The following is a 19,008-nucleotide window of genomic DNA, read 5'->3' as shown; positions in this document are numbered from 1 at the left end:
AGATGGACCGAGAGGCAAAGAAAAATCTTCCGTCGATTGGTACATAGACTAGAGGAAGAAACGATTAATGGATCATTGGGCAACAAAATTATGGGTTATCGGGTCGGGTCGGTATAGTCTTCCCTAGGCTCCTTCGTCATCATCGGAATGGAAAGACGAAATGCCGGGAAGCTCTTCTTCCTCTGTTCCTTACGTCTGTCAGAGAGAAAGCAAGAGAATGGCGACGGCTCCAAGCATCACCTCCCCTTCTCTTCACAAATTCGTGCCCAGAATTTCCACTGAATCAATGGGTTTTCTCTCTCATGCGCCCCAAAGCTTCAGAGCTTCGCCACTTTCCAAGAACCTCCCCCATCTTTCCATTTCAAGAAAGCCTCTGAGAAAACCATTTCACGGTAGTTCAATCAATCCTTTACATCTCTTGGCATTCAATTTCCTAATGGGTCCGGTGTGCTCCTTAGTTGGCTGTATATGTAAGTAGTGTTATTGCTTTTGTGGCTAAGTGGGTAGACGTAGATTGGACTCAATTCTTGATTTTGCAAGCAGCTTTCTGATTTTCTAGGTGTTCATGAATGAATTGAGAAGCTGATTGAGCTTTATGGAAGCGTGAGGGGATTGGAGATATGGGAAGCTTATATTGACTGATTGATGGATGATAGGCTTTTTCAGTTTGCAATTGTTTGGGAGGTGCAAGCTCGTTGTTGACTCTTTTTTTTTTTTTTCATTCATTCCCCGCAGTAAGCGCAGTGGCGGCTCCAACAGCGTCCGTTGCTGGGTTTGATGAGATGGTGTTGGGAACTCAGCGGAAGTACTACCTTCTCGGTGGCAAAGGTGGAGTGGGAAAGACAAGCTGTGCTGCATCTCTTGCTGTTAAGTTTGCAAACAACGGTCACCCAACTCTGGTTGTTTCGACCGACCCTGCTCACTCCTTGAGCGACTCCTTTGCCCAGGTTTTGCCTATTGGTACTTTCTTGTTTACTTTCGGTGTCTTTTTCAGAACTTTCCTGTTGTGGCAATACTTAACCATCTGTCATGTTTGCGTTAAACTTGATCATAGGATTTAACTGGGGGAACGCTTGTACAAGTTGAAGGGCCCGACTATCCGCTCTTTGCTCTCGAGGTATGGAGGTGAAGTTTGAGCAGCATAACTTGTTGAACTAGTTGCATATCTTTTTGTGATCTTAAGCAGTTAGAGTTAGTTTTGACAGATAAACCCTGAAAAAGCCAGGGAAGAGTTTCGCACTTATAGTCAGAAAAATGGGGGAACTGGTGTCAAAGATATCATGGATGGTATGGGTCTTGGAGTGCTTGTGGATCAGGTAAAGAGTGATATAAAGTTTTACACTAGTATCTTCTGATTCTTTTCATTTTTAATGATCGCATAGCTGTTTTAGTAAGCTCTTACGATTGATTGGCTTCATGTTGAAGCTGGCACTTTCTGGCACGTCTGGTCATAATTTGTGAGCTTGACATGATAAAGAGCTTTTCAAAATTTAGCATTCTGCTGTTATAGACGTCGATAACTGCCATAACCTAAACCTGTCTGATTTAGACCACCATCAAGACATGATGGTCCGTCTCTGTCAAATATGATCGTTTGTCAAGTTTGATAATTTCTCTCAGCTCTGTTCTCTCCCAACCATCCTCTTAATGGTTTTCTACTTCTCTTCTGATGTACAAAGTTGGGGGAGCTTAAACTCGGAGAGCTACTCGACACTCCGCCTCCTGGACTCGATGAAGCAATTGCAATCTCTAAGGTAGCAATTTAAGTTATATCTTCTTCTAGAAATTCACTTGTAGCTTGTGCATATGTTTTCTTACGTTATTGTGTCTTCATGAGCTATGAACTTTTCAGGTGATACAATTTCTTGAATCGCAAGAGTACAGCATGTTTACTCGGATTATATTTGATACTGCTCCAACAGTAAGTGAAATAGTCACTCATTTGATGTCTTCTTCCATCCATGAATCCTTTCTGATTGGATTAATGTGTTTCTCTCAGGGACACACTTTGCGGCTTTTGTCCCTGCCCGACTTTTTGGATGCATCTATAGGCAAAATACTGAAGGCAAGTAAGAATGACGATGGAGGAACCTTAGTCGTATCTCTTCTGCTTCCTCAATCAATTCATTTTGTTTGTGTATCTTGTGATGCAGCTTAAGCAAAAGATAAATTCGGCGACCTCTGCTATTAAGTCGGTATTTGGGCAAGAAGAAAACAAGCAACAGGATGCTGTAAGTTTTCAAAATGCTGCCAGATAGGGATCCCAGGCTACGTGTTATGAAAATGTTCACATAATGCTTATTGTTTAATAAACAGGCTGACAAGTTGGAGCAACTGAGGGAGAGAATGGTGAAAGTGCGTGAACTTTTTCGCGATACAGACTCAACAGAATTCGTAATAGTGACGATTCCAACGGTAATGGACCTTCCAGAGAATCCTTTTTAATAGAAGCCGTGTTCATTTTGCATGGTGTATCCGAAATATTGGTTCGTCTTTGCAGGTGATGGCAGTTAGCGAATCCTCAAGGTTACATGCATCATTGAAGAAGGAAAGTGTTCCTGTGAAGAGGCTGATTGTTAATCAGATTCTTCCGCCATCTGTTTCAGACTGCAAGTTTTGTGCAATGAAAAGAAAGGTAATGTGTCTAGGATATGTTTGGTCGGCATTTGAAGGTATTTTGTGCTTTATGCTGTTCTTATAATCGAACAATTTTCTGATATTTGGTGATTAAAGTCTCATTTGATTGTCTCAGGATCAGGCGCGTGCTCTTGAGATGATACAAAATGATCCCGAGCTCACTGGCTTGAATCTCATTGAAGCACCACTAGTTGATGTAGAGATCAGAGGCGTCCCAGCCCTTAAGTTTATGGGAGATATCGTTTGGAAATAAACATACATCAGGGTACAAAAAAAGGTTCTTTGCAGTGTAACATCAGGCAAAGTGGAATTCATTACGAGGGTAACAAATGGCACGGCTATACGGCTTACACAGGACTTGGAAAGCATGATACAGGAATTTACAAGATCTGATATTTAGGCTATGGGATATGCAGTGCATTGGAAGAATGAAATAGTTGCGACTTTCGCATTGAATTCCTCCGAAAATGACAGGAGAATGTTTTGTGTTATTGTTCTTTAACCTTGCACCCCTCATAACTTCATGTGATTTTGTGTAAATTCTCACTGTTTAGCAGCAAGTTCTGCATTTATAAAGCTTCCTTTTCTCTTAAGAAATCATGCCTGCTATATTTATATTAAATTCAACAATATCCATTTACAAGAATCTACGATCTATTCACTGAAGACAACTAACCCTGAGATATATTGGAGTATAATGATGGACTTTTGTAATTTATATAATCAAATTTAAAAAAGATAAGCAAAGGCTTATTCATGAGCTTTCTTACCAAAAATTTCTCGCTTGAGCAGTGAAAGATGTTACAGAGATTGCACAATTCGTTCCAGCAGGACTGAAGGCCGCTCGGGAATTGTCCTGATTAAAGCCAATGTAACTCGCATGACACTTTCAGCAAGTTGGAACAGGTACTGGTAGGAGGAAGTTGTTCCAGCAGCTTTTAGTTAAAAATTCAAAGTTCGAACTCATTTCTTTTGGAAGATCAGCATGCCGAGATAAGCTATAATCCGACTGATCACGCCAGTAAAGATGAGGATGACAATACAAGTATTAAAGTCCCGAATGTCATAGCCCCTCCCCAAGAGGGCCCCGCATCGAGTTATGAGCCAAACTCCATAGTACCTGCAGCCAAGAGAAGCTCATCAGAAGACTTGCCATACAGAAAACATGGACCAAAAAAATGTTCTTTGATTTAGCTTTAAAGTTATCAGCTCAGACTTACAATTATATAGCTGGATATAAAAAATCGAAACATTCTAAAGTTTGGGGTTCGATATCACACTCCTGCAGGATTTTCAATGTATAGACGACGTTACTTTTTTTCCCCCACTTGTTTCTATTTCTACATTTTGTTAGTATTCTATTTCTACATGATGGACACAGAAAATCAGAATTAAATCAGGCCAAATCAAAGCACGGTCGCATGCTAAGAGTGGCGAGTGGGAAAATATCAACAGTCAATTTACCTTTTAGCATTAGCAATGACGAATGCTTCCAGAGCCCACTTCGGGTAGCAAACATCAGATATGACCTTCATGATGCCTGTGTTGCGCCTTGTTGCAACAAGAGTCATGATCACAGGAAGAAGAACAGACCACTGCAACAAACCATGAAAACTAATCGTGAGAGAAGTTGATGATAATAACCTCCTTGATCAGATCCTGAGTCTAAACTGCATGTTAGTCTCTGTATCTTCAACTATTACGGAAAACATTGAAAGATTCTCATGCTTCGACCGATAAACGCATCTCTGTACTGCAAAACTCTAGGTCTTGCTCTTTTTAAGAAATTTATGTAACTTTGACAACCAATCGGTTGTTAGCAGCCCAAAGTCTCTCTACAATCTGAGTATCCCACTACTCACCAGCTGGGCAGCGCCCGCTTCAAAGAAGATGGCCAAGGCGTAACCCATCCCAGTCACACAGTACACGAGGCAGAGCAGAACTATATAATTGTCTTGGAAGGAGGATCTCGGGTTCGTAAAGAAATAGAACATTGCTAGGTATACGACAGGTTTGATCACAGTGTTGAAGTGGTCGATAGTGTCCCTGGCGAGGAAGTACGCGAGGGTGCTCATCCCTGAAGCACTCTCCCTCCAGTGTTGCAACTTGTCAAGTGAGAACGATCTTAAAGCTGCAATCTTGCAAAGAAGGGCTGCAAAAGACAAGAAAACCAATTAAAAATGATTTCAATTCAGTTCATTTTAGTTCGATTGATTCAATTATAAATGAAACGTCATTTGTCAAATTAATGAACATAACTGTAATCTATTTGCAAAGGATTTTGAAATTCAAAATTCAGGTTTGTTAGTTCCAAATCTTGTTGATTTTGGCCCGATTTTAGCACCAACATAAATCAATTGAATTCTCGTAAAATCAACTAAATTCTTGTATTTTGGAGGATTCCAAACAGGAATAAGAAGTAAAAGAAGCAATCTTTCAATGACAGGAAAGAAAAGATGTCGAGTTTGAGCTTCTAATAGACTTGCTCTCACAAATTCTTAATCAAGGATTGGACCGACCAGTCGGATAAACAAAGCTCGGCAGAAATGGTACTCCTTGGCATGCAGGAATCAACAAATAAAGACAGAATCATTGAGAATCCAAAAATTTATGACTTACAGACGGCAATTATTGTGTATGTGTAGCCAGCTGCTCCGAAGGATTCATCATTCCCTTTAGCAAGTATCCCCAAGCAGGCACCCGCAAGTAATAATATTAAGAAATCCACTGCTTGTACCTTCGCATCCCGTAGCCTTTGTTTCCCAACCCTGGCATTTCAAAGGCATGGTGAATGGAGAGACAACTTTAAATTGAAGAAGAAACCTATAAAAGGCTAAACTCAAAAGGTTACCAGGCGTTTAGTGACCTCGTAAATAAATGGATGTCAGTTTACTTGATAAAAACATAATATTGCATAGCCCTATCGCTAAACTATGCTTGACTTACATTAACCCGAATTCCCATAAGATCACTCTTCTCAGAAACTTGGTTTCTTGGTATAAGAACACAGGTTCTGATTTCAGATTCCTGATAAGGCCCTCTTATGTCAAGTTGTTAGGGGCATGACAGAGGTCGGGTTTTCTCCCTCCTAGTTATTTCAAGTTCTGCCCAAGCACTGCCCATTTTGGCTTTGATATAACATTCTCACCCTCCAGCAAGCTCAAGGAGCTTTTAGATAAAACAAGTTGTGTAACATTTCCAAACCAGTACTTACCTCCCAAGAAAGTACCGATACTGTGCAAATACACTTGGGGTACTCCGATTAGCTAGGTCCTTGGACTTCAAAAAATTGAGCCGCAACTTATCCCTCTGCCTCTCCACGTTACTCCTCACATCCTGCCACAGCTCTCCCGCAAACGACTGCTCTGCACTTCCTATATTAATGGCATTGATCCCTACAGCCACCTCTACCCTCCCGTTCGAGAGAACAGACCCTGCTTCAGCCCTCATATCGGGTGGCACGGGGTAGCCATTATAGATCATCCACCTGATGGGCAGCTCCTTGTGGGTAACTCCTGTGCTTGTACTAGGGTTCACTATGCCCTCTAAGAAGTCCATGAAGTGATCGGGTGGGTTGACACGCTCAGGCACATTTATCCCAAGTCCGGAAAAATACTCTTCCACCTTTTGCACAGGGCCATGGTAGACAATAAGGCCACCTTTTGCTAGTAGTATCAGATCATTGAACATCTGGAACAGTGCATAGCTGAAAGACAAAACAATATGCAATTAATAATGTGAATATGAAAGATTGTAATTAACATCATATTTCATGGCAGAGTTGGGATTTGTTAAGGAAAACTACAGATAAGATTAGATGCACAAGAAGAATACAACCAGAAAAAGGAGTAGAATAATATTACTAAAAAAAAAAATTTCCGCCACAGATCCGTAATCAAAATTATAAATCAACTTGAAAAGACAGTACACAATTGACTGGCAAAAGATATGGGGTTGAGAAAACATAAAAGTGGAATAATTCAAAACATTCCAGTACATAATAGTACCTTTTCTCAGTTCCTTTTCCTATTAATAGTTCTTACTCAAAACCTTACCTGGGTTGGTGAACCACCATGCAGATGTTCACCCCTTCAAGTGATTCGTGCCGAAGAGCTCGCATAAGTAACTGAGAGGAAGCGCTATCAAGCCCTGATGTTGGCTCATCCAGGATAAAAAGTGAAGGTTCCATCACCATCTCGAGCCCAACATTTACCCTCTTCCTCTGGCCTCCCGAGATTCCTCGCTTCTCTACTGTCCCAACCAAAGAATCTCGGACAGACTGCAACCCCAAGGATTCGATAACTCTCTCTATGACAAGCACTTTCTCCGCTTTTGACATTTTTGCAGCCAGTCTACAGTTTCGCCATGCCAATTTAAGAAAACATAGAGATGAGGAGGAGAAAAGAAAGAAACAAATAGCATTAATCAATAAAAATTACTGAATATGCACAATGCATCACTAGTGTAGCTTTTTCATTTAGTATGGTGTCAAAGAACAGGTTATAATTGCGTGTTCTTTGTTTTATTATGTTTGTATATCCTGTAAGGTATGTTCTTTTGTCTATACATGTCAAGTCTGACTTGTATGTGAAATGGAGTGAAACAATCTCTGATATCAATTGTGTTGCTATGAGCTTTTAAACTTCTAAGGGATGGGGGGCAAAAAAAAATAGGAAGGCCTATGAAATGCTGTGTGTTGTAGATGTTAGTCCTGTACCTGCACTTGGCACTAAACCAGAGGTTTTCTTCAACTGTCAAGTTCCCGTGGACAATATCGTCCTGAGGTACAAAACCCATAATCTTCTTGTACGAGTGGATTGATTCCTTCTTGCCGTTAATCAGAATCAGACCAGTCATCGAGCATCCGACAGCTTTTCCCGCCAAAGCTGACAGAAAGGATGTTTTCCCTGCCCCCGACGGGCCCATGACTGCCGTAATTCGTCCCGGCTTTAGAGTCCCGTTTACACATCTTAATAGATGTTTGTTCTTGCCCTTCAGGGTAAGGGTCAATTCCTTAAAAGAAATCTCGATAAGCGGCCTTTTCTTGACCTCCGGATTTGTGGCCATAGAGATTACTCCAGAAAAGGTAATGTTCTTCTCATCGTTCTCCAGCGCCTTCTCCTTCTCCTTCTCCTTCTCCTTCTCAAGCTGGGCATATGCGTACTTGAAAATTTGGCTCCGGGTGTGCATCTCTTTAGCAGCGGGCTCTTTCTTCTTCTCCTTTGACCGCCCTGATGGAGCAGGACTAGTCCAATGAACTGGTGGTAAGGAAGAATTATCAACACTTGGAGTTTCCTGGTTTAAGATGCGGAGTTGCTCAGAGTTTTTTGGGCTCCTTTTCCGAGAAAATGTCCCCGATATCTCAAGTGCATGCCGTTTAGCAGCATCTTTCGCAGCTTTCCATCTCTGACGAGCTTTTGCAGTCTCTCGGGCACTTCTCGCTGCTGCTTCACGGGACTTTGCGAGCCTCCTTGCTCGAACAGCAAGGAAATGGTCGGAACAGTTGTAGATGATGAGTAGCATTGTAATTAAAGCGGCCTGTGCACAATCAATGAAGTAGGAGCCATATTGTTATCTTGCGAAATTTTGGCCGAAATTTGTCTTTCCATAGGGATACCATACTTTTTAGGCCAAATACATGCAGGGCAGAACAATACATCAGCAGACCAGTATTGCCGAGGCTCCAACTAGAAAATTTTGTCCTAATACCATATTAAGTAGCACCAGTAGGCAGTATATGTTAATATAAAGCTTCCTCAGGTATGTCCGTTGTTGAGAATCATATTCATATTCCTTTTACTAATTTTGCATATTGTAGAAAAAATTAGAAAAATGAGGTAACTGAAGAATATTTTCCTGTAAAAAAAATGGACAGTAAATGTGGGGCCGCTTGTCCAATCAATGCTCACTGAACTCTCAATCTTGAGGAAACAAAGTTCTGAGGAACCATAAATTTGTGCATCGGAGATGAGATACGTACAATGAGCATGATCCCATATGTTTGAAGGTTCTGCCTCGAACTGTTTGCGTCACAAGAAACCAATTTGTAGCAAGCTGTAAGAATGCAGGGTCCAAAATTAGCTCAAGATCATAGACAAGTAAACTTTGAAATTATATTCTTTCACTAAGTAACTTACGCTTCTCAGATGTAGAGCCCATCCTGCAGTAACGCCTGAAATGATTGGAATATTGACAGAGATTAAGTACCATAATCAAACCAATAAGTGGGGCAAAAATGAATAAATCATGGTGAAAGAATTTTGGAAGTGAATATGGATTGGAACAGAACTAAGTACCCACTGTCACAAGGAACTTCCTGTACAGTTGTTGGACAGTACGATCCTGATGAACAGAACATTTCCCTGCTCTGACCCACATCGGCCCAAATGTTTGCACCCCCACAACTGTGATTTGGCTGTCCTGGAGGTAGCTGGTAAGTATACCTGCCAGAAAAAGATCAGTTTACAAACATTTTTCAAGTACCATGGCAAACTATAATTGCAAATTAGCAGCCTTCCCATAAATTCACTAAATTGCAAGAACTTGCTGAAACTGTCACGAATGAAGAAATATCTAGATCAAAGTAAACTTACGGTTCACAAATGCCCGTTGTTTCGTTAAGTTTCGCAAGAGGGCAATAAGAGCCTAACGGGCAGGCTGCAAGTTGTGAGTCAAAAGATGGCAATGGAACATAGATTAGAGATTTGATTCAGTTTGATGAATTGCAAGAAAATGTATGGATGAAGACATTGGCATTTTTGCTACATTATTCTTCCTATCAAATGAGCAGAATGAAAAGAAGGGCAAATCAAGAAAGAAAATATGAATAACAGGCTGATGGAGAAAATGTCAATGTGGATTGCAAAGATACAAAAGTTCTTACAAATTATAAAACACTTACGAATCATGCAAGTAAGACCATAAGGACAGAAGAAGCCCTCGCAGCAAGTGTCACAGCTCTCAGTTCTGACAGGCATCTTTGTTGCCTCCCGAAGATCGACTTGCTGGTTTGCTCCAATGCTGCAGGCCCATCCTGGTTCACAGCCAGAGATCCACGTGGTCAAGTTGCAGTTTCTGTTGGGCTTCATGTAGTTGCTGCTCAGTGGGGCCTCAAAGAGGTAGTTGAAGTAGAACTTCAACTCTGCCACAGTGCATAATCTCCGAGTGACATCTCCTGTCCAGTCAGTGAAAGAGAACCTCAACAACACGAGTAAACATGAATTGCCTCGATGGAATATAATCCTTGGATCATTCAGTTCAGTAAAATTTGACCACACAACACATTAACACCCTGTAACTGCAGTGACGAGTGTCTTGGTTCAAAATTAATTCAGGAAAGCTCCATCGCAATCCATTCTCATGCAGTTTCTTATGGGAGTCAAGAAGCAAAGTTTTCACATCATACCATTCGTTCTCTGAATGCAAGCAGACAAGAAGTCGAGATTGGATGAAAAATTGAAAGCTCTATTCCAGTCTTCAGACCTGAAACAATGAACAGTCTCGATTTTAACTTCTATAAATTTCAGGAAGCAAATTGAAAATATACCACGGCCTGCCAATTAATAAGCTCTAATGCTGAAATTAGTCAAGGCCACACCTTTTAACCAACTGATTATAGCAACTCAGTGTTTTCATTATTAATATGAAACCGAAAAATAAGCCACAGAAATCCAATTCAAGGTGTAACCTTTAATTGGGGAGGTGGGCGGGGAAACAAACCAACCTTGTGAAGGATATGTTTAATTACAAGCTCCTCTCCCCAATATTCGTACCAAAGCCCAGCAAGTAACACCAAAGACCAATACTCGAAAGTGTCGACTTTCTTTACGTAATCTTAGTTATTCGAAAACAACTTTGAAAAATTCAATCTCAAAGGTTCATCAAACTGGTAACTAATGCTATAGGAGAATAAAGTCATCATCTTTCATTAAAGAGCAGCCATAGATGAGAACGTAATCTCAACTTTCCAAGACATCAATGTCTTCAAAATTTTCCCAAAAATCCTCTGACAATCTAGTTGTAATATAAATAAAAAAAAAGGTAAAATGGCATAGGAAAACAGAATCAAGAATCAATGTAACTCACGGATCCTCAATGCAAAAGCTGGACCGGTTATTGATTTCTTGGCCGAGGACGTTGGTGAGATTGGAGACACGGTTGTAGACAAGCTGTGTGATGAGGGGCAGAACGGCAGAGTTGTTCACTTCGCTGTAGTCAGCCATATCCTGACACTGGCCATATTGGATAGAGCTCAGAACAAGAAAGCAGAGCACCAGGATTGAACTAAAGTTGAAAACTTTGAGCTTGTCAAAGGTCATTATGCGGGCCAATTGCAATGTGGGGTGAGTTCAAGAATCGCGCTGAAGACACAGAAGGTAGATCAGATGGGCAGGGTTATCGTTGAACGAGCCCTCCAAAGAGGATTGGCAGAGCTCCAAGAGCATTGCAAGAAGAAGAAAGAGGTTCGAGCTGTTGGGTCTGAGCACTCTGTTATTTATTAGGAAGCTGTCTGAGAGACTCCATGTGTGGGTGTTTGGTTTGGTTTGGGTTGGGATGGTCAACTGAGGGGAGAAGGAAGGAAGATGATGGAGGAGGAGGAAGAGGAGCAGGATGGGGCCCACGAGAAGAACATGGATTGGGACATGTCCGAACGAGGCAACGACTAGCAGAGGAGGGAGGACTTGCCGGCTTTCAGCTTCGGCACAACTCTTGCCTCCCGCTGCTGCTTGTTTTTCCAGTTTTGCCGTGAAAGATTTTCTCTCTTTTCTTTTCTTTTTATTTATTTTGATTTTTTGCTGAATAAAAAAGCTCCTTTTTATTTGAACATCAATCAATCAACTGAAAAAAGGAAGTCGATAAAAGGTTGTCTCTTTAGTCATGCCATTGCCAGTTTTTTTTTGTTTTGGTTTTTTTGTGGCATTTTGTGTGTAGCTGCTAAGAAATGTTATTCACTAAATATGGAAACATTTCGTACAAAATATTTATACACGCAAGAGATTGATTATTTTATACTCCTTGTACAAAATATTATTATTTAAGTACCAAAACATTTCGTACGAGGCACATCGACTGAATATTCAACTGTTGAATTCAAGAATTTTCCTTATTTCTTGTTTTAATTGTTTGTTGGTGTTGATCTTTCCTCGATGGTGATACTCATTGATTCATCAGGATCCCCCCGTGACATACATCGACCCCTAAACCGGATTCCGATTTCCCATAACGCTTGATGATACCCCCCAAGTGCATATTCTCATTTCTATAAAAAAAAAATTTGAAATCTGGTTTTATTCTTCAGAAAGAAAAAGAAAAGAAGGAAAATAGATTCTAATAGATTATTATTTCAATAAATAAATTTGTATTTATAACGTTGTTTGATTCTCATGGAAGGCGATTTGTCAGGGTAATGTTCGATTGAGTGTAAGTATCTGCAAGAGAGAGGGACTCCTTCAAACAACTTACATTACACATGTTGTTCAGTGGAACACAGCACTGACCGATTAATATAATCACATATAAAATTAATCGTAATCATGTTAATTAACAAGATTAATAATGTTCTTCACCTATCGTTGACTATTCCTAGACAACAGTTTCTAGGCAATATTCCTCGACTTTATATCCTAGTATTTAATTTATAATTCTAATATGATTCCGTATCACCATGACACGTTTAGTACTTTAGTTCAAATATTTAATATTTTAGTTAAAGTGTTTAGTACTTTTGCTATTAGTGAAGGATCACATAAAATACTAAACACTTCAATCGTAATATTAAATACTTAAATCGAAAGTAAAAACAAAAAATATTTGTACTAATCACGATTACTAAAAATATTAAACACTTGAACTAAAAGTACTAAACCCTTGAACTGAAAATACTAAGGGTGTGTTTGGAAAATGAAAAATGTTCAACTCTGCTCTGTTCAACTTGTTATAAGACAAAATTGGCAGCAACATTTGAAGAGTAGTGGGTCTCGCATGGGTGTGTTTGACTGGTCGTTACTAGTCCTGCATGGGTGTGTTTGCTGAAATAAGCTTCAACCGGATTTGACCGTGTCCATGTGTTGCAGTTGGGTCCCACATAAAGGGAAAATTCCCCTTTTAGTTGTCGGGTAGTAAATAGAGTTCAACATCTTTCATTTTCCAAACAGACCCTAAATATGTCACGGTGACACGGAGTCATGTTAGTAAAACCATTTATCACGAATCCTTAAATAATAAGCAACCACAACCCCTCCCCCAAGAAAGGAAAAAAAGAAAAAGAAAAGAAAAGCGGGCCAAAGCAAAAGGACTCGAGACCGTTTCTTATACGCTTACCTCGATGCATTCATATTCACACGAATAATGATTTGGTAGGGAAGAAATTCTTTAGTTGAAAAAATACTAACAGATCATACCCCCATTTTTCCACTTAGATATGTCATATATCTATCTTGCAATATCAGTACATTTTCCCCGTGAACTTCGACATCAGTAACTTTCAGTTGACTTCAACGCTTGTGGATGTCTTCGCTCATTCATGAAATTAGGGGGAAAAATCAACAGTAAATAAATCGGAAATCTTTGTTTCTTTTGGATAACAAAGGAAGTGAATGGCCTTTTTTTTATTTTCTTGAATAACTTTTTCAATGACAAATTCAATCTTCTAATTCAAGTGCTCTTTTATTTTTAAGTGTCTATGCAGTCTAATCGGGCTTCAAGAAGATAATGGTTTGTTTAGACTGTTAAATATTGCATAAATAAATATAGTAATTCAAACTTTTTAATAAATAGGAGCAATAATATATAATATATCTATCAATAATTTTTGGGTTAATTGCGCCATATAACCTAACGTTCGAAGGAATTCTTAGTTCTAACCCAAACTTGATTTTTTACTCGAGATATCCCAACGTTGACGTGTTAGTTTTACATCTATCATGACGCTAATTTTCCGTTCAAAATTGACGGAATTGCATACGTGGCACGTTAATTTTGTAATAAGTGTCGGGATAGATGTGAAATTAACGTGCCACGTGTTCAATTCTGTCAATTTTGGACGGAAAATTAACGTCGGGATAGATGTGAAACCAACACGTCAACGTTGGGATATATCGGATAAAAAATCAAGTTTTCGCTAGAACTAAGAATTCCTTTAAACATTAGGCTATACGACGCAATTAACCCATAATTTTTTGATCACTCAGTCGTTATAATTTGTCGAAACTACATGTGAATTTCCCGAATAAAAGAAAAATCGGTTGTTTCTATTCTGTTTTTCCGAATTTGGTGAGGGAGTCTCTCTCAATCTCATAATAATTATGCTAGTGCAAAATTTAAAATGATTCTGCATAATTAAGAAATCAATTTTGTGAATGTTTTGACAAACAAAATTCCTTAACATCTTCTTTTACCGAAAAGAAAAAAGTTTGTTACATCTTAAACATGTCTCTCTCTTGTCTGGGGAAATCAATTGATCAATTCCCTTTCAAATTAAGTTATCAATACAGAGCAATCCTAGAGCAAAATTGTGAGAGAGAGACTTATTTCTGGGCTTGTAAAGAGCCTGTAAAGTTCCTGGCTTCTCAGCTCCTCAAGCTCTCGATAATCTTCGACAAAGCTGTATACGTGCCGAAGACTGACGATGTAACCCCGACGATGATTATAATGCCGCAAAATGCTCCCTACAGAGGGAAATCGAAACGGAAGATTTTAATCTGATGGAGGAGCCAGCTAATCGCAAAATGATGCAATCCTCGTCTTTATGGTTTTGCGACAAGAGAGTTTAAGAAGAGATACCTGTGAATAGGTTACTTTACCCCTCAAGATGCTCAGGAAGCAGGCACAAGGAAGTATAAAGGTCTGCAATAAGTTGCAAACCAATTCGTTTGTATTAGTTTCGAACGGGATGACACGAATAACTCAATTGATTCCATGCCCATGATATTATGGGTTAACAGATTATAAGACATGACTTACAATGAGCATTGTGAGCAGAGATCCAATCAATGACATCACCAGACCTAAGACGAATAAAATGGAGGGGAAAAAAAGGGGTCTCACATTAGATTCAGATATCCAACAATATTAATTGCAGAAGATGAGACTATGATAACATTGTGAAGGAAACCCTCACCGAAAAATGGAATCACGAGGCCGACGAACAAGGAAGATATCACGAGCATGGTTCTAATGCAGATGGCATAAATGCGGAAATTGTTATCAGATGGCAGCAGTTCCTCCAAACTCAGCGCTACGGGAGACATGGTCAATGCGTACGTGGAATTCATTAAGGAAAAGATTTCTCACAAATTTGCTCGTGAAATACGATCATACTAGTTCACACAGAAAAAGGCTCCTCTGCAGCTGTTCTTCTCTACATTTTTTTACCAAATAGCTAAGAAAATCTATTTTTTCATGCGCAGCAATTGCAAGTTATGACAACTATGAGCTGCTGTTGATATAAAAACCTCCGTTGCACTTTGCAAAAGAAGCAAATTTCATTTTGTGCATATGTCGTCAAACTGCAGAGGAGCCATTAGATGGGTTGAGAAATGAAGGCGGTAGATACAGAACTGTTGGTTATTTTATACTCTGAGATTTTCTCATCAAACCTTTGTATGACTTCATATTTTAAATGATGTTGCAAAATAAAAATTTTGATTCTATCGGCATGCCAATCATTGGTAAGAATCTGAGAAAGGATATTTAGTTAACGGGTTCACAACCTGCAACAGAAACAAAAACGAAGTTAGACTTTAACCTTTTCTCAATGATATAAAGAAACGAGAAATGAAATTTCCATAACAGTGAAGTTTCCCAGAAAAGAAGATTGCAGCAATAAAATGACATTAATTAATGGATGAATTAAAGTCATAAAATGGATTGGTCAAGAATTAGAATAATATCGGGACAAGTACCATAAAGTAGAATCATATATACCGTGGTCCAGACAGCAATCTTTGAAGCCATCAACGACTGTGGCAAGTTGAGGGTATACTGAGACTCGGTTGAGTCGGCGAACAACAGATATGCCATAACTGCTGATCCAAGGTATAAAAGAGTACAAACACCAAAACTGCAACCGCAATTGAAAACAACTATCACGTAAAAAGTTTGGTTGATTTCTAGTTTTATTTCAATAGTATAGATATATGAATGTATCTGCCTTACCTTGTTAATAGGACTAATGGAAACTGACTCGGTTTTGCCATTGAAGTGTAGATGTTTGGGAACACAGCGTGTCCTGAGAAGCAATAGCCGTATAGTCCAATAGCAACCGGAAGAGTCCCAAGGTTGAGAGCCACTGTCCGTTCACTATGGAAGCCGACTTGGTCAACTAAACCGACCCAAAACAGGCATATAACAACCACGAATGATGCTATCACTCCTCCCACTGAAAGACAAACAATGAAAAAAGGAAAATGATGAGCTTCCCAAAAGAGGGTTGACATGGTAACTAAAGAATGAGAACAAGAACTCACCGGAAAGATAACTGAGAAGGCTAAGATCTCGGAGCCAAACCGTAGGGAGAATGATGAGGGTGGTCATTAATGCGAATACATGATGGGAATCCAATGAAAGTCCATAAAAGTTTACTTGAGCATTCGGGAACAGAGATGAAAGGGTATCAGTCTCCAAGATAATGTATTCAACACAAGACGCCTGGAAAACGAATACGTGGACGAGATTAAAAAAGTCTAAAAGAAGAAGGTTCTCCCCACAAGGTGCGGAGAGAAATAAATTGTGGGAGCAGATCAATTTGTACTTACATATAGTTCGATGTACAGTATCACCTGCAATCCATGGAAGAGCTAGTAATTATCACAAGAGATACATAAGGCGATAAATGGGAATTAAGATGTTAGTAGATGAGTTGAAGTACCGAGATAGCAACTCGTCCAAAGGTACCAAAAGCAGCCTGACCTATGTCCGGATAAGTCTGGAGGCCAGGTTTACTGTCCAAGCAACGACGAAGAAGTATGCCTGTGTAGAACGAGAGCAACCCGAAGAATATCAAAATGGAAACTCCGAACCATCCTCCTTCTTTGGCGGCATATGGAGTTGAGAGGATCCCAACTCCGCATAGCACATTCAACCCTGTTCACAATCAAATATCTGATGATTGTGGTAAAGAAAAACTAATATTCAAAATGCAAAACATGATTGAACGGACTGAGACATCAGCTTTTGCAATTTTAGGGAGCTTACCATTTAATGCGGCTTGCCCGAATGAGCAGTTACTAGAGATGGGAAGCTCATTTGCTACCCTGGAGTCTTTCCTGATGGAAGCATGGGACGAAAAAGGAGGAGCAAGATAGTGGGAGCTCTCCCTGTGCAGCCTTTGCCGCTTCTCCTCTGGTTGGACTGGTTCTGGTATGAGCGGCTTAGAAAGAGAAGAAGAGTGTGCCTCCGGAGAGTGTCTATGAATGAGGGATGAGCCAAAGAACGAACTCCCAAATTTTGACAGTGTCGGCGTCCCCAGAATCCCAATGCTGGGCGACTGCACGCTCGTATAGAGATCGATCGACTGCCTGAAACGATATGATTCCCAGCAAAGTAAGATGCCTGGTTTAAGTTTTTTAGACTGCTTAGTGAAACTGCCAATATCAGAAAAAGAACCCCTGCTATATAATAAACGCAGGTTCAGTTTAACAGGCACTAAAATATCGAAAGAGAAACCTTATAGAACTTCAATTCTAGGAACTATTATTAGTTGCTTGTCAGAGGTTCAACTTCTGCAGAACACTTTTATTTATCGTAGGTGCGAAAAAAAAGTTTCTGCAGAACCTTTACAGCAGAACAATGTTGTTGGAGCAGACAGTTTGTGTGAAGCTATATGATTGCCAGTTTCAGTTATTACCGTTGGAACCAAATGAAAGGGAATTTCCAGCAAAAGAGTCGAAAAAATAATTAATAGAAAATGAATAAATGCTATGTCAAACATTTAACATGACCCATGTTTACCCTTTCTCTTCAATTAATACAAAAGAGGTGTGCATGATGACCGGGACAGCAAGAAACCGCTCCAAGCGGTATTTATATGGGTTCGCCCTGGTATCTTGTCGTGTTCATACCATCATACTGAATGATACAGGATGATAATGGTGACGACACTATTCGGAAATAGATATTTGCCAGTTTCTCAAAAATGTCAAAGATTACGGTTCTTCACTTAAATGATCCTCAACTTTCAGATTCTGCCATTCCGGAAATCCAGTTCGGTCTCTCCTAAAATGCGAGGACTTCCCACGACAGGTCTGATAATTACTTCTCCCAGGAAACCAAACCGAACAACCTCAAAATTTACCAAAAACTAAACAACCTTGACAAGCAAAACCAAAATCCACATACGTTCATCTGAGAATGTATATATGGATATACATGTACACAATTATATAAAGCACCTGTAACTCTGAGGCCAATTGTTGGTGTAAGAACTGGGTCCAGCCTGGAGCAGTTTGATCTCTGAGGATGAAAATGAAGAATCTGAATCATTCCCATCATCTTCAATCCTTCCGAAGGCCTCCTTTTCAATCTCTTCCTCCCCCTCACTCTCAATGCACAAGCTCCGATCTGAGACAACTTTCTCCATTTTTCTCCTGCAAAAAAGTGTCAACCCTTCGTGTTCTTCCTTCCTCAGATAAAATCACACATTCATTATGTATACAAAAGTTGACCCCTTTTTACCAGAATCCGAGCCCGCAGATTTTTACTGCAATAAAATGAAACGATGAACTGTTGTCTCTCTTGAGGAGGAATAGTTTGGTCCCCACACCCCCCCCCCAAAAAAAAAAATAAAAAGAAAACACCACAGGTTCCTACATTTATGCGTTTCAACTTTCAAAAATGGAAGGGGAATTAATGTCCAATGGAATAGAGTTAAAAAACACTTTGACCACTCTAAAAAAAGGCTTACCCCGACCTTTAAAATGTTGCATATTGCCTCCCAAGCTCATGAATAAATAAGCCGTTTGCCTCCTCTAGTCATTGTTCACGCAAAAACGAGTCATGTGCCTGACACGTGACTTCTTTAAGGAGCACATACCGCATTTCACATATACAATCTTCCTCGACTTTATATCCTAGTATTTAATTTATATTACGAATCCATAAATATTAAAACTGAAAAAAAAAAAGTGCGCCTGCCGCCAAGCAAAAGAACTTGAGACCGTTTCATACATGTTTGCATAAGCAAATTATTAATCTTCTGTATCTTGATGCATCCATATTCACACGAGTTATCATTAGGTCAGAAATTCTTTTGTCCAGAAAATACAAAAAAATTGTATCAAGTTCTTCACTTGAATATGTCATGAGTTAAACTTCCATAAGAAGCCTCCTTAAAGGGAGGGATTTACAAAGACCAATTGAAGCGTGTCGCGTCGC

The 19,008-nt window shown here is 39.7% G+C and overlaps 3 protein-coding genes across 3 annotated transcripts; 1 reads left to right on the top strand and 2 right to left on the bottom strand.

The window, feature by feature from the left end:
* The first annotated feature begins 78 nt into the window (after nt 1–78).
* LOC116194834 (ATPase ARSA1) lies at nt 79–3,230 on the top strand. Its single transcript, XM_031523730.1, has 11 exons — nt 79–392; nt 736–947; nt 1,055–1,117; nt 1,206–1,316; nt 1,680–1,754; nt 1,853–1,921; nt 2,000–2,065; nt 2,154–2,231; nt 2,317–2,415; nt 2,501–2,635; nt 2,753–3,230. The coding sequence occupies exons 1-11, from the start codon at nt 161–163 to the stop codon at nt 2,888–2,890; spliced, it is 1,278 nt and encodes a 425-aa protein (XP_031379590.1). The 5' UTR covers nt 79–160; the 3' UTR covers nt 2,891–3,230.
* Nucleotides 3,231–3,324: 94 nt separating this feature from the next.
* Nucleotides 3,325–11,394, bottom strand: LOC116194832 (ABC transporter G family member 24-like). The gene is made up of 14 exons (XM_031523729.1): nt 10,723–11,394; nt 10,043–10,119; nt 9,539–9,811; nt 9,231–9,294; nt 8,934–9,080; nt 8,775–8,809; nt 8,618–8,691; nt 7,355–8,175; nt 6,693–6,989; nt 5,852–6,343; nt 5,257–5,405; nt 4,500–4,789; nt 4,102–4,232; nt 3,325–3,757 (listed from the first exon to the last, which is right to left on the bottom strand). The coding sequence occupies exons 1-14, from the start codon at nt 10,953–10,955 to the stop codon at nt 3,601–3,603; spliced, it is 3,240 nt and encodes a 1,079-aa protein (XP_031379589.1). The 5' UTR covers nt 10,956–11,394; the 3' UTR covers nt 3,325–3,600.
* Nucleotides 11,395–13,982: 2,588 nt separating this feature from the next.
* Nucleotides 13,983–18,700, bottom strand: LOC116195111 (amino acid transporter AVT1C-like). Its single transcript, XM_031524087.1, has 12 exons — nt 18,027–18,700; nt 16,831–17,153; nt 16,505–16,719; nt 16,392–16,415; nt 16,104–16,284; nt 15,793–16,015; nt 15,562–15,697; nt 15,328–15,347; nt 14,756–14,898; nt 14,599–14,642; nt 14,419–14,481; nt 13,983–14,303 (listed from the first exon to the last, which is right to left on the bottom strand). Exons 1-12 carry the CDS (start codon nt 18,212–18,214, stop codon nt 14,205–14,207), a joined length of 1,659 nt encoding a protein of 552 aa, XP_031379947.1. The 5' UTR covers nt 18,215–18,700; the 3' UTR covers nt 13,983–14,204.
* Nucleotides 18,701–19,008: the final 308 nt, after the last annotated feature.

Source organism: Punica granatum, chromosome 2 (genome assembly GCF_007655135.1).
Source record: "Punica granatum isolate Tunisia-2019 chromosome 2, ASM765513v2, whole genome shotgun sequence".
In the NCBI taxonomy this organism is placed as follows: Eukaryota; Viridiplantae; Streptophyta; class Magnoliopsida; order Myrtales; family Lythraceae; genus Punica; species Punica granatum.
The sequence above is the reverse complement of the archived record's forward strand: the minus strand, read 5'-3'. Positions and strand labels throughout refer to the sequence as shown.